General features: G+C 38.3%; 1 protein-coding gene across 5 annotated transcripts; it reads left to right on the forward strand.

Annotated features, from left to right (window-relative positions):
* Positions 1 to 249: 249 nt before the first annotated feature.
* LOC105049723 (nuclear transport factor 2B) lies at positions 250 to 15090 on the forward strand. Of its 5 annotated transcripts, none has more exons than XR_012143500.1 (3): positions 250 to 719; positions 4471 to 4707; positions 14849 to 15090. XR_012143500.1 is itself a non-coding variant. In XM_029266000.2 (3 exons), the coding sequence occupies exons 1-2, from the start codon at positions 423 to 425 to the stop codon at positions 14356 to 14358; spliced, it is 372 nt and encodes a 123-aa protein (XP_029121833.1). In that variant the 5' UTR covers positions 255 to 422; the 3' UTR covers positions 14359 to 14382; positions 14849 to 15090. The 5 variants fall into 5 exon arrangements, 3 of the variants coding, with proteins under 3 accessions (XP_029121834.1, XP_029121833.1, XP_010927764.1); XR_012143499.1 differs by lacking the exon at positions 14849 to 15090 and adding an exon at positions 14284 to 14690; XM_029266000.2 differs by lacking the exon at positions 4471 to 4707 and adding an exon at positions 14284 to 14382 and having other exon boundaries at positions 255 to 719.
* The last annotated feature ends 574 nt before the right edge of the window (positions 15091 to 15664 follow it).

Genomic DNA, 15664 nt, shown 5'->3' on the forward strand with positions numbered 1-15664 from the left:
GGTTGAACTCGCTTTGGATATTTTATCTAGTATCCATATGCGCCCCATATTTTTAATTAAATTAGATAAAATTTATTTCATTTGTGTTGGATTGGGTTGGATATCCAATGAGTCGGTTTCAAGTATCATTTCTATGGATTAGGACTGGTAAAATAATCTTTATTTTTTTTTTTAAAAAAAAATTGTACGCAGCAAATCCCTATAAAATTACATCCAATTTCCGATAATAATTAAAGAGAAAAAAAAGAAAGAAAGAAAGAAGAGTTCCGGTCGCCTCACGTTCCCCCGTCTCTTCTGATCCTTCTATAGAAGACAGAAGGGACAGGAGAGAACCAGAAAAGCGAAGCGAACGCTCGAGAGATCGTCGCGGCGACGGAGCAGAAAGGGGTTCTGATCGCGGTCGTCAACGGTAGACAGTGGAGATGGATCCGGACGCGGTGGCGAAGGCGTTCGTCGAGCACTATTACCGGACGTTCGACTCGAACCGGGCGGGGCTGGCGAACCTCTACCAGGAGGGGTCGATGCTGACCTTCGAAGGGGCCAAGACCCAGGGCGCTCAGGCCATCGCCGCCAAGCTCGCCTCCCTCCCTTTCCAGCAGTGCCTCCACAACATCTCCACCGTCGATTGCCAGCCCTCCGGCCCCGCCGGCGGCATGCTCGTCTTCGTCAGCGGCTCCCTCCAGCTCGCTGGCGAGCAGCACGCCCTCAAGTTCAGCCAGGTCTCCATCCTTTTTCTTTTGCCTCCCTTTCTCGCTTCGAACTGACGTTGATCGATTTATTGATTTGGGCTTCCGTTTCGGTGATTCCTAGTACTTAATTTGCTCCCACTTATAGATCTTAGTTGTCTTTGTTTTTTTTTTTTCCCTCTCTTTTTGATTGCGATGTGTGTATTTATCAGTGGTGATGATCTGATCTAGGCTTTTGCTATGCTAAAGTTGGAATTTTGGTGACATATAGTGAGCTTAACTGTCAATAGGAATGCTTATTGACTTTTTGACCCTCGATTTCTTTGTTTCGGTGATCTATGGTGCTATGAATGCCAATTCTTTTGATTGTTTGAGTGTGGGTTTTTCTTTTGATCTTTTTTCTTGTTAACAAATGTTAACATCTTGGTGTGAGTTTTGTTTAATTGAAAAATCGAGGCATGGTGAGCACTGATGTTCTGGCGCCAAGATTATGTGTTTGTAAAGATGTACTTGTATCACTTGGATGTTGTTAAGCAATCGATGGAAAGGATGAGCAATACCAACAAAGTTCCATACTATTGGTGTGAATGTTCATGGTCGATGGAATTTGCCAAATAATACATGCAGCAATTACGTGATGAAAAAAAAGTTATGCATAAAAAAAAAAGCAGAGATACTACTAGAAAGTACAGTTTCAATATTTCTGATACATAATCTTTGGTATAGACGTTGAGGTGGATAGACCCTAAGATGGAATAGACCTGGTAATATGCCTAATATTCCCCCTGCCAGAACAAAAAGATCAAAACCTTCTGCACCTCACACTGGATTTACATACCATACTTTCACAGTTAGACTGGAAGAAACCAAGAAATAACCCCTTATATGCGACATTATTAGAAGATCTTTAGATCAAACAATTCCATTTTATTCAGCATGAAAGATGTATAGATATGTGCATGCTAGAGTTAATATATATCTCTTAGAACCATGACAAGAACATCAGAGCATCTTGTGAAAGAAGGCTTATATGGTTACAAATGTGCTTATCACTAAGGTGGCTATTAAGGTAGCAAGGTTTTGGATCAGGATACCTTGATGAGGCTACATGTGTTTAGCTGCTTCCCCTTAGACATGTTTAATGACTTTGAAAAATGCTGTAAAGGTCAGCCAGTTATATATAGTGGTTACGCATTAACAATAATTATGCTGTCAATTTGATGTGCAAAATTCAACCCTTCTGCAAATTTGTTTTATAGCCATGGGTATTCTTTAGCTTAAGCATGCATATATATAGGCATTGGACTTAGTTACATGGCTAAGATTGTTTGTGCTATTACATCATCTATGTGCTTTGGATATGACAACGTGAGTTTTCACATGTCTATAACATCCAATTATCTATTGGTCAGGTCCATTTTTTGTCATTTTCGTTCTTGCTGACCATGTTAGACTAAACATCAAGTGATTTGATTGGGCTTAGAGTCAACTGAGCTTGTTTACTGCTCTACCAATAAGGCTTGTTGGTTTTAAGCATATTGTGTAGTGACATCTTTTGGTGCACATACTTAACTCCATGGAAAGACTATGTATCAATCAATTAGGAATCTGCTTATCAGTTGATTATAACATTGTTTGATTGACTGACCGCTAGAATTTTGGTGGTATCATACAAAAAGACTTTTTTCTTTAGTGCATGTCATGATTCTATGGCACTGATGGGTGGATTTGAAAGCAAAGAGCAATTAATTATGCCAACAAATGATCTTGGTTCCACTCATTGATCTTCATAAATATTGTCAAAACAAGCTTGCCATGTCCTTAGCAATTATCTTTTACATGATAATCCTCTTTAATCTCTACTAGTGACAGTAGTGAATCTTCTACATCCTAAATTTCTTTTTTAATCCAAAAAAATAAAGTATGCTGGGAGCAGTTTTATCTAACTCTTGCCTCCATGTAAATATAAATCCATATATCTTTAAGTTGCATTGTGTTGATATCTCATATTCTTGAATGTTTATAATGTAAAATTTCAAATAATTTTGTGTTAATATATCTTATGTTGTGTCCACAATTATCTGTACACTAGTATATTCAGTTAAACCAACCATATAGATTCATCATTATGGGCTAAGGAGATGTGCTAATAATTATTTATGCATTTGCATTGGCTTATTTGTGCCTTGTATTATATTTGCATGAGCATCTGCATGCCAATGCTAGTTAATAAAAATGCAAAGATTGAAGAAGTGAAGCATACAAAATGTCTTATGCAGAAAATCTTTTTATTTATCTGCAGATACTACTCATTTTGACTTCATGCCAATTTTTTTTTTTGGGAAAAAATTACAATAACACCCCCTCAATTTTAGCCCAATTTTTAACGAAGTATTCTAATATAGTCCAGCCATCTATCTCTGTTAATGGAATGATGTCATATGTTCATCACATGGTACTATCATTTTATAAAATATCCAAATTACCCTTAATGCCAAACAAATCTTAAATTTAATGGGGAGGAGAAGAAAACATCCTTAGTGGGTAGGAAAAGGAGAGGTGTAAAGGGAGAACGAGACCATAGAGGCATCTTAATCAAGTATTCCATTTTCTTATCCTCTCGGAGAGGAAGCAAAAGGGAGAATAGAGAGAAGAAAACACATACCTTCTCCAATTCCACCCCAAATCTATTAGGAAAATTTTTGTTTTGAAATGAATAGAGAGAAGAAAACAATCTGGAAGGAGTCCCACTGTTATAATGTATTCAACAGTTATCTATAGCCAGTAAATACAGGGAAGCATTGGATTTGGTTTGGGAAATGGAGGAATTTGACTGCCTTTTGGATCTTCCAGTTTATCGGGTTGTGATTAGGCTATGTGTTGCTTTAAATGATGTTGCAAGGGCTGTACGATACTTTACGATTGCGTTTGGCAGCTGGCAATCTATCCAGATTGCTGGCAATTTAAAGGGGCCCCACCGGATTACTACGTTTGATACGTTCTTTGGATGGCAATTTGGATTGTCTTAGCAATCCAGATTACCTCCTAGAAGGTAATCTGGATTACCTAAGAGAAGGATGGCTATCTAGATTATCAAATATTTGGTAATTTGACAATAAAATATTTGGACGAAACTGTCCTCATAAAAAAATAAACTAAACCCCTCTTTCCCTCTGCGGCTTCATGCCAAACACGCACCCCCCCTGTGCGGTGCCACCGTCGCTCCTCCACGCCTCCCCTCCCCCTTCCCCCGCATGGCTCCACCCCCCGCTCGCTCGTGCCTCTCCCCAACCCCCCCTCCCGTGACTGCGTCGCCCGCCGCTGCTTCGCGCTCCCCTCACCTTGCGGCCCCCGCTTGTCGCGCCTTCGACACCGCCCCTCGGCCCCCCGGCTGCGCTCCCCTCCCCTCCCCCCCCCGTTCGTCGTGCCTTCTCCGTGCCCCGCAGCTCCGCATCCGATGGTGGGGATGCGATGGAGTTCTACCTGGGAGAGGTATTGTCGGGGGATGAGGTGGAGTTCCACCCGGAGAGGTCCGGGTGTGCCGCGAGGGTGGCATTGGCGGGTACCGCCAGGGACACGAAAGGAAGGAGGAAGAAATGGGTGGCGGAAGGAAGAAGGGGGAAATGGTATTTTTGGGAATTTGATGTTGCATTATCAGTAATCTGATTGTCATACCAAATATGTCAATCAAGATTCCCAGTAATTTTACTACGACATGACCTGCGTGTACCAAACACAGTAATCAACATTACTGGTAATTTAATGGTGGCAATTTATCCTGCAGGTAATCCAGATTACCTTTTAAGATTGTCTGGCGATGCACCAAATGCAACCTACGAGGTTGAAAGAGGCTGGGTTCACGCCCACATATGAAATATAAAGTGGTATGATCATGGCTTATGCGGCTTCAGGGAGGTTGGCCAAGTGTAGGTAGGTGTGCAAAGAAGTGGAGATGGTAGGACTGAAGTTGGATAAAGAAACCATCTCGCTACTCTCGGAGATGGAAGGACATGTTAGATCGGTATGTTGAAGTGTTCTTGTTGTATTTTTGACTTAATTACCATTATAATTTTTCAGGTGATATGATATTACAAGAAGCTATATTCTCAGTAGTTAATTGTATGGGATTTTGAAGCCTAAAGATTACTGTATACTTCTTATGCCTCTATAATTATTGTACCAAATCATATATTTGATTTCATTTGTAGGTTGGCTGTCCAAAGACAAATATTGGTTCTCTTAATGAGTTGTTGATTTGCACCAGTGACCTGCTCAAGTTCATGTCAATGTAGTATGCACCTTTTTTGTTAAAATTATTTCTGTAAATTACATGAGAGTATCAGACCCAGGTTAACAACATAGAAAGTTGGTTAGCATTGAAAAGCAATATACCATGTCCATTACCATAATTTTGGTATATCTGAGGCTTGCCTTTGTAGTGTAAATAGTAGATTGGATCTAAATGGTTGTGCTGTCTTAATCTTCAAGAAATTATTTTGTTGATGAAATTTGTATTTTCAAGTGTAAATGATGATACTGGTTTTCTTTATTCTATGATAGATAAAATTTCCTCTTAACATTCTATCACTATACTTTGTAAATGAAACTTAGTGAGAAATGGATTATTGTTAGCTACCACCTTCAAATAAAACTCATGGAAAATGAAAATGTTCTCCATGTTTGGGACCGAGGCTGTTGTCCATATAACACTTTGACTTTCTGATATATGTTAAGCAGAAGCAAAGTAGCTCATGTTCTTTTTTATTTTTCCCTTTGTCTTGGGAGGTTGGTTTATGTCAACTTCATTTTACTACTTACAAAACTTGGCAATTAATGACTACTTTCCTTATGAGGAAGGAGAATCAAGGAAGATGGCCTTTCATTGTTCCACCAAATGGTAGATAAAAATTCCAACATCTCAAAATGTTGGCTGATGAATAACTTGATAGTCATATGTTAAAACTTATAAACCTGCTTCTATAGAAGCTTTTAGATCTGCAAACACTGCAAATAACTTTGTCAGATTATCTGATTATAAAAATGATGGCATAAGTCATCAGCTTGATAAGATCATGATCAGAAGAAAGAATCATTAAATCCTATCCTGTTCCAAAGCTTTATCATGGTTGACTGTTAGATTCTGTAGCGATACACTTAGGTGTTTGGTTCCTTCCAGAGTGAAAAATGCACATATTTGTTATTTTTGTTGTGAAATCAAGTATTAGTCACTGACAAGAACCTACCACAAATGAACACACCAAGGATATAGATGTTTGTTGCTTTCTGTTTTTTCTAGCTAACCAGAATAGAACTGCAACTAAAACATTGATGCTATGTGTTGAACCAGTAGATTGGTTTAGTTTCAATCCTGCCCACGAGGTCTTCAATGCTGCCATCTCCCTCTATGCTGATCTCTACAATCGCATCCTCCCTCTCCATGGTGGCTCTCTCCATCTCCGTCCCCTCCTCGCTAGCAACCCTTCCTCCCCTTCCTCCTCATCCCTTCTCCTCCTCTTCCAATCTCGCCCATAAGACCTTCAATGCCACCATCCCCCTCCATATCGACCTCCACGACCCCACTCTCCTCCTCCACGATAGCTCCCACCAACTCCATTCCTTCCTCGCCGATGACCCCTTCTTCCCCTTCCTTTCCTCCTCATCTCTTTCTCCTCCTCATCCTCCTCCTCCTCTTCTATGAGTAGGGGGCATTTTCGCTCATAAAAATGGCAAACTAATGCTGTTGACTAGTAAGTGAACGACAGGATCATAATGGAACATATCGATGACTAGAAGGACCAGTATGACACTTTTTAAAGTATGGGAGGTGTAAGTAAAATCGGACTAAAATTGAGGGGGTGTTACTGTAATTTTTTTTTTTTTTTTGGTGTCATGTCTAGGTTGCACCACTAGAAAATAAGTAGGGGGAATGGGAAAAATCAACTTAGTAATACCTTTTGTTGCAAATATTATCCATAGTCTATACACTATTTACTCTAGGGACAATTGGCTCGGAGATCTTATATATATCTCATTTTTTACATATATACTTATCAGTTGAGACAATTTTATTTCTATGACCAAGCAAATTTCTCTTGTAATTGTGTATTCATCATGTGTTTTTTTGTCATGGGGATTTTTAGTAGCGCTATATCATGAAATCTTGAACCTTAACAATTAGGAATAAAATTTCTTTTACAAGATTTATGTTATAGAAGAAAAAAAGATAAAGAGACAGAAGTAGAAGAAGAAGCAAGGAGAAAGATAAGGAGGTGAAAGTACAATAAGAAATTCATTCTTCATTCAATAATAAATCAGGTCATTGCAAATCTCACAACCTCCTTTAACCTATAGAAAAGAACACCTAACTGACACCAAAACTCAATCTGAAGGAATCCAAAACTTTCTTATCAGTCCTATTATCAATCTTGGAATATTCTAACAAAAAATCTTCTAAAAATAATACTCCAAGTCCACCGAAATATTTTCCTAAATGAATAGATTACCTAATTCATATTTCATTGAGCAATGTTGTTTAAAAGTAAAATTCTCTGAATCTGTTGTAATTGTCAGCCATTAATTAAAGCCAAGAAAATACTAAGTTGGATGAAATTTGATAGTTTGCTTTATTTGCTTTTGCTGTGATCTTGTCTTGAGATCATTGTGATGAACTTTATGTTCCACCATTGGGTATCCATGTTCTCATGGTGCTGAGTGCTGACAGATTCAAATATTTCTCACAGACTGGTAGATCTTGGCCTCATGTAATATAGATAATATTGGATATCTTTACACTGATTCTTGGTTTAACCCTTGATCTTCTTATGAATCCTAGCCTTAGTTTAGGCTTATTTGGGCTCCTCCTATTGTCCATTTAGGTGTTAATTGATTTAAATTTCTGCATCTTAGATTTGAGTCGTACGATGTCATACATCACAGCATTTAATGCCATTTAATGTCCTTTAGAGTTTAGAGTATAATATTTGTGGTCCTTGAATTTACTCTGAATTAGTGCAAAGTATGCTTGATGAGCATGTCTTAATGCTGATGATCATCATTGAGCAGTTAAGTCTGTCCTTTAACACATTGGCCTAAGCATGATTAAGGACCACTTTGGCCTAGGATCCGGGACCTTGTTGTGCTTGGAGATCTTGCAGCTCCATATCAAAGCTATCTTACAAAAACTAGTGGCGTACAGGATGATGACCCACTGGTTTCAAGTTCTAATTTCACTGACGGTCTTGGTGCATATGAAGAACAACCTAGGATGCTGGTTTCAAGTTTCACCTAGGACACATCAACACAACTCTCCACTGTGAGAAATTTACGTCATAATGTCTCACTAAGCCACTATACTGGATCATCTCAATTAGGTTTTAAGGATAGGTTAATCACCGCACTATAGCGGTCTTCATATTATGGGACTTACATTGAGATTGATGACTTTAAGAGGTCATCTAAAAAAAAATGTGAGTTCCATTGTTAATAACATAGCATCAATCATTTCTTTAGTGAAAAGTTGCGAAGGAAAATGAATGAAGTTTGTCACCACTTAAAGTCGTAGCATTAGTGTGGTGGAAAGAGCTTTAAACTAGGTGGGCTTGAAGACGAAAGGAGACAATTTTCACCTGAGAAAAAAATGAGAATATAGTTAAAGATGTAGTACTTCAATATCTGACCATTCTCTGTTAAAGTTTCCTGGGGGCTTGGATTGATCTAGGGCGATGAAGTTAATGGTTAAGAGTTTTGACTCATGGACTTCAAGGAAAACGCATGACTAAATCTCCCTATTCAGTTTATGCATTCCTGTACCATTTTCACTTCAAATGGTGTGTATCAGCAATCCCCAGAACCAAGGAGCTAATCTAGTGAACACTTTGAATGGACACTAATAGCAGATGCCCTACGATATGTATTGGACAAAGCTCAGTTCTAAGACAACTGAAGCTGCCAAACCCACCTACTGACTCCTGCAAACGGAACTAGTAGACCCAGAGCAGGAGATGCACAGACTGTTAATCATCAAAATTAATTGTTTTTGGTATAAATATCTATTCCAGGGGCTAACTGTTGATTAGATTCCAAAATTACTTTACTAAATATTAATGTTTGTATAATCAGGGGCTAATCATTTTTGGATATTGTGTTGTGAGGGTTGACTGTTTTTCATGATTATGGGTGTTCAAGTACTAAAGCTGGTAAAATATTATCCTAAGAGTGACCAGTGTTGTTGTTTTCAGTTTTATGATATGTTTCCTCAGGAGGATGTTGATAGAAAATCATCATGCCAAAACCAAATAGATGGGATGAGACCATTTGGTAAAAGTGTGGTGATGGAGTTAGTTTGATATCTTGAGTTCAGCATATTTTCTTGGGATAGATATTTTTTGTTCCTATAATGAGATTTGAACCACCTTATTGCCTGTCTGAAAGGCTGAAACTACAACATTGATTGCCACTTCTCAGCTTATCAAAATTGTATGTGTCTCTTGTCTTAAGAAATTCAAGAAGAAAATACAATGTAACATTGTGTGAGGACCCATGTAGGTTTGTCTTTAGCCTCACATTAGTTGTGCACGAGGGAGATCTTGAATACTCGTACAAGGGCAAGGAACCCAAAGAACACCTTCATCTAAATCTTCTAGGTGAGGTCGTGGGCTATTATAAAAGGTACTAGTCGAAGACCCGTGCGTTGCACGGGGTCAAATGCACAAAAATAATTTTTCAGATATTGTTGTCCTATTTTTCAGATGTTGCTGTGTTCTTATTATTATTCGAATTATTATTAATAATAAATTAATATTTTAAAAATAATATTTTTATTATTATTTTAAAAAATAATAATTTTTAAAATAATATTTTATTATTAATTTTTTTAAAAATAATATGTTATTATACAAATAGTATTTTCAAATTAATAATAAAAATATTATTTTTTAAAATAATATTTTAAAAATATTTTATTATTATTATTTTAAAATTAATATTTTTTTGCTTCAAATTATTAATAATAATAAAATAATAATATATTTTTTTCTCTCCCTCTCTCCAAATATATTCTTTTTTTTCCTTTTTCCTTCCTCCCGTCGCCCCCACCCCCACAGCGTGAGACCTGGATCACGGCCATTTGCGCTGCCTCCGCCGCGGTCCCGCCCCATCGCCATCCATGTCGGATGTATGAAAATAAATTTTCTGATGTTGCTGTGTTCTTGTTATTATTTGAATTATTATTAATAATAAATGAATATTTTAAAAATAATATATTTATTATTATTTAAAAAATAATATTTTTAACATAATATTTTATTATTAAATTTTTGAAATAAATTTTAAAAATAATATGTTACCATTATTAATAGTATTTTTAAAATAATATTTAAAAAAAATAATATTTTGTTATTATTTTAAAATTAATATTTTTTCTTTTGCTTCAAATTATTATTAATAATATAATAATAATATTTTTTCTTTTTTTTTTTTTCGTCCACCTTCCCAAATATATTTTTTTAAAATTAATACCATAGAAAAATAATATTTTAAATTATTATTAGTAATAAAATAATAATATTTTTCCCCTTCCCAAATATTTTCTTTTTTTTCTTTCTTTTCTTATTTTCTCCTTCCCTTCCTTTCCTCTCGCCCTCCCCCTCCCCAAATATTTTTTTTAAAATTAATGTCCTAAAAAAGTAATATTTTAAATTATTATTAGTAATAAAATAATAATATTTTTTTTTCTCAAATATTTTTTTCTTTCTTTTCTTTTTTTCTCCTTCCCTTCCTCTCGCCGTCTCCCCCCACCCCCTACCCCTGTTGCGTCCCCCAGCTCTGGTGCCACCAACCCCCCTCCCCTCCCCTCTGTGGCCCTGCCCCATCGCCATCCCCTCTTATTTCCTCCCTCGGCCTTGGTGAACCCGAGTCCCCATGGCTCCACGCGAGCACTGGCGATCGCCCCTCCGCTCCTCCGACTTTGGCGCCACCAACCCGGCCCCGCCCCACCGTCGTCCGTGCCACACCCGGCATTTGCGTTGCACCTGGCTCCGCGCAACCACCAAACACCCTCCCCTCCCTTCCCCTCCCCAGGCTCCGACGCCCCCAACCACCCTCCCCTCCCCTCCCCTCCGCGGCCCTGCCCCATTGTCGCTCTCTCCTATTCCCTAAAAGGCCTGGATCCTCGGCCACCGCCGCTCTATCGGCCAACTTTCTTTTCTTTGATGCCTTGGATTTCCGCTTTTGACGGGTCGAGCGGCCGTCCTCGCCGTCGTTTGCGAGGAAGGAATCGGAGGCTGGTTGGAGGGAGAGGCTGCCGTCGTCGCCAGAGCTGTCGCTGGCGAGAAGGTCGAAGGACACATTCGCCCATTGGATTTGATGGACATGGGTGGAAGAATTCGCTGGAATTCTATCGAAAGAAGGGGATGGGCGTTCAGAGGGCTCGAGAAGCTTCGAAGAAAAAAAATTGGGAGGGAGGAAGGTGACGGTGCCTCAAGGAGATCGAAAGGGCGGGCCGACGTCGGTGACGATGGGGAGGAAGGTGATGGTGGAGAATGGCGGGAGGTGGCGGCGAGGAGAGCGGGGAGGAGATGGGAAAAAAAAAGTCGGGGGGGGGGTCGGAAAGCTTCGTAAGAAAAAAAAATAAAATATTTATGGGGAAGCCGGAGCTCGACACGTGGCGTATTGGGAGGGTTTTGGCTTTCTGAGTTGGCAACACTGCAATACTCCTCTATAGAGTATGTATGTATGTATGTGTGTGTGTGTGTGTGATTAGAGCAGACCCAATCCATTGCTTGAGTGGATTAGGAAATATTGTAGAAGGGGTGCTTTGGACTGACCTCGGGCGGATCTTGGCGTTTGTTATTTGATTTGATTGGATGACTAGAGGACTTTGTAGCACAGGCCCTTTTAGGACTGACAATGTGTCGATCTTGGTGTTTTGGATTTGATTGTATTTGGACTCTTAATTTGGCAAGGATATCAAGGCTTACATAGGGTGAGTATGTAGAGATTTATGCAAGTGTCTTTAGTCCCATACTGGTTGCGCATTAGTGGGTCTTGGTTACTTATATAAGGCCAAGAAATCCAAGTAACGCCTTCTGGCTTGCCTTTTTAGATGAGATCCTTGGTAATCACAATAGTGGCATTTATCATCCTTATTATGCTGAAGTATCATTTTTTTAATTGTTTGAATTCATACATGACTGCTTTTCTAACAATATTGTGATAATTCTTTTGGTAGATTCTGGGAGCATTTTGAGTTTGTTCTTAAAGAATATCGTGTTAGAGATCATTTATTTAGTTATCTGTGGTCTCCATAGCACCCAAATTTGGGAGTCGCTATTGAGATCAAGTTATGTTGCACCATGTCAAAATCTCTTAAATTGCTCTTAGAAGTAGATTATCTCCAGATAAATTGTGATTTTCATTTAGTTCAATGAAATGGAGCAAATTTTTACCAAGTCTGAAAGAGGTGGCTGCTGTAGTCTTGTGCAGGGATGTTGCTCTATTGGATGGCGCATGCATGCTTTTTCCAAAACCACCTCATGTTGTGTTAGGCAAACATCATAAGTAAACTTGATCCATTTTGAAACTTTTCATTTCTAGCGTTATCAAATTCTTTATCATCTACTAGTTGGTGGTAAATTGTGGTTAGCATGCATTACAGGATGATTAATCAGTATGGTCAGATCACCACTTCCTGTGTCAAACGTGTATATAACCAACACCAGTAGTTTCTTGTCTAATATGCTTTGTGCTATTGGGAAAAACATGGTTCAAGTTCGTTCTTATAAGATTCAAGTATCTTCCCTGCTACCTGAAGTTTGCATTAGAGTTTTTGTTAGATAAGGATGCACTAATTTTGTGGAAGCATGAATAAGACCTGTAAACATATGTAATAAAAAAATGTATTTAAAATTTTGTTCTCTTTTCATAATGCTAATTTGGGTTACATGTTTAGCTTGGATAATCACATAATGGTAGTAGCAAAGTTGTCAATAAGTAAAAGGCACACTTAATGTGATAGGACCCCCATGTTGCCTTGAGGTGCCAGGGGCCAAAAATCTGCTTGCTGAAGAAACCAACACACTAATTCATTTGAAGTAAATACATTTGTATCTAGAAACAACACAGAATCCTTAGTTTGACCATTCAAGTTTCAACATTCTAAATCATAATAATCTAGAGTATTAGATACCATGTTCTGTATCTTCCAAAAATTATGTTAGATGACCACTTTCTGTAACATGTTATAAAACAAAAGGTAGCAGAAGTCAAGCATTGGACATTTTAAAGTATCTTCAGAACTCAAAAATATTACCAAATTATCACTCTCCAAAATATATTTCTTAATGAAACATTAAAAAAAGTAAATCACTAGACATTCTGAAGTAGCTTCAAGCTTTTCAACATCATCATTATGATCATCACTCGATCTCTTATCACTTCCATCTCTACTAAATTTATAATCATCATTCTCCTTATCTATCTCCTCAGAGCCAGCCTCTTGTATTGGCCATCTATACAGGCTTTATTGGACTGAAATGCCCCTCAAAGTAAAGTTAACAGAGCCTTCAAGGAGAGGATATAAAAGGGAAGGATAGTGTTGGAATTAGAGAGGCACTCTGAATGTTTCACGTGTTGGCAGTTTTGTCCAAGCGTTTGCCTAGGTATCCTGCCACAAAACCCATCTTGCCTGGGGGCTGTTCAGGCACTTGAAGGTTGCCCTGCCATGCCCGGGCACCCGTGGCACCTTTGGCATTAGTGGATAGGAGTTCACATCATGGTCCTGAGAAATATTATGCTTCAGCAATTATCAGCCCCAACCGTCAGTTGTTTCCTTTTATAAATTTTTTTCATTGATTATTTTATTCTTCATGATTCCATTTTGATTTGCCATAATTGGAGCATGTTTGGCACCCCATATTGGAAACTAGTGAGGGCAAGCACAAAATTTAACCACATGTTCTTTTTTTTTTTTCATTTTTCCCTTTTTTTTCTGCTTTAAACCCAGAATGAACCATGTAGGGTCTGTTTGATTGCAAGGAAATCTATGGAGAAGGAAAAGGAAAAATAATACATTTTCACAGAAGTGAAAAGTTTTTGAGAAACTTAGAAATAAGGTTTTCCTATCTGTCTGTTTTCTGTTAAAACAAACAAATGGAAAACTAGATTTCTCCAAAGAAAACAAGTTCTTCCGGCAGTTTCCCTTTCAGCCAAAGGGATCCAACCCTAGGGTGCTGGGAAAGTGATGCTTAAGAAGATAAGATGACTGGTTGGTCCTACATCTGTTCAGTCTTATAGGAAATCAGCACATCTGGTGCTCTGGGCCTGAAAAAAAAAAAAAGATGCTTATTCCTTCTTAACATGGTACCGTTGAGTGAATCCTTGAAGAGTCAAATGCGATTTCATAGTATGTGTTTATGAAATTTGTGGGTTACCACATGGTTGGCTGATAGCAGTTGGCTGTCGCGATTTGGCGATGTACATGCTTATGTTGTTTCTTTTTTTTTTTTTCTTTTGATTGCTTATGGATTTATTTTTTTGTGTTGTTGGTTGCTTCTTAAGAAATGGCTGGATACCATTGACTTTGTCTCCATATTTTTTATAGATGTTTCATTTGATGCCAACACCACAAGGAAGCTTCTTCGTGTTGAATGACATCTTCCGGTTGAACTATGCCTGACAATTCTTCCATACAGCTCGGAAGGTAGTAGTGGTTGGCATCCCAGAAAGTCTATAATATCTATTCTGAGTTTGTGAGTATCTAGCAAAAGAAGATTGTTCTTTTGTTTGATGGTTTGCGCTCCTTTGTTTGAATGGATTGACAAGGAAGCATGTTGAACCAGTTTTGAGACTTGCAGGATTTGGACCGATCATTTCTTATCACATATTGTTTGTTTTGATGTTCACCTTAATTGAAGTGGCTGCATGCTGTTGCTTGCCATTTGGTTGCAACTAGAATGGCTTTGTTACAAATGAATATTCCAAATAATGGTATGCGTGGTTGTAGCACAATTTTCTTCGACTCAATGCATAACATTCTCTTTGCAACGTAATGCCTTGCTCTCATAGATGGTCTGTAAATGGTTGGATCCACAGTTACCACCTTTTTATTAACTCAAAACCTACAAATCTATATTGGTGATGTTGATTATCACTGTTCTTTGTTTCAGATCCTATGCAGCATTTTACTCGGTTGGAATTAGATATTGACGTTCTTGATCGGAAGAAGGTGCTGACATGCCATTTGCCTGGTTTCTGCAGACTTAATAATTTCTGGTCTTTGTTCAGTATTTTTTGTTTTTTTTTTGTTTTTTGGGAAAACAAAGGAGCAACAGCTGTATTGTCGAAAAGATGATAACAGTTTACCTGACACTGTTTACTGAAATACAAAACCAGGAGCCGTAGCAGAAAAGTAAGGCGCGTATGCCAAGAGACAGAGAAACAAAGCAGCTATATTTACATTTGCCCACAAAAAGGAGAGTAAGCAAAAGACAAAATAACCGGAGGCAGCCGAATCCATACGATACATGCTTAGTGGAAAAGCTGTAGGTCAGCATCTAAGAAAATATAAGAAAACCCCCAGGGACATTTGAATGAAGATACTGAGGCTGGTAAAACTGTATAGATTGCATCGAACGTAAAGCGAAAGCAAGAATCTACGTTTAAGTTGTGCCACAAGGAAGAGTTTTTCGACCAAACATATATGAATCTTCTTGGCTCCCAGTCGGAGCCACCAACCAAGGTGTAGATAAATAGAAGATGGATCCAGCAAAATAACACATAACCAAATTAGAACCAGTGCTGGTAAGGAGGCTAAGAAGAATTAAGAGTTAGATGCAATAGCCACTGGTGACCATGGGTGCACTCCAATAGTCTCTTGTACTATGCATGTAATCCGGACAACAGGGTGCCTGTCAGATGCAAGAACCAAGAGAAAGAAAGCAATAGACAACACCCTTGGCCTGCATCCTATCCAAATTCCCTAG

This window comes from Elaeis guineensis, chromosome 8, assembly GCF_000442705.2.
Source record: "Elaeis guineensis isolate ETL-2024a chromosome 8, EG11, whole genome shotgun sequence".
In the NCBI taxonomy this organism is placed as follows: Eukaryota; Viridiplantae; Streptophyta; class Magnoliopsida; order Arecales; family Arecaceae; genus Elaeis; species Elaeis guineensis.

What these genes read in the sequence shown, in the direction of transcription:
- LOC105049723 (XM_029266000.2), top strand. Translation starts at nt 423, where the DNA reads ATGGATCCGGACGCGGTGGCGAAGGCGTTCGTCGAGCACTATTACCGG. An exon ending in ACGCCCTCAAGTTCAGCCAG is followed by an intron (nt 720 to 14,283) that starts GTCTCCATCCTT and finishes TATTTTTTATAG; the next exon opens with ATGTTTCATTTGATGCCAAC.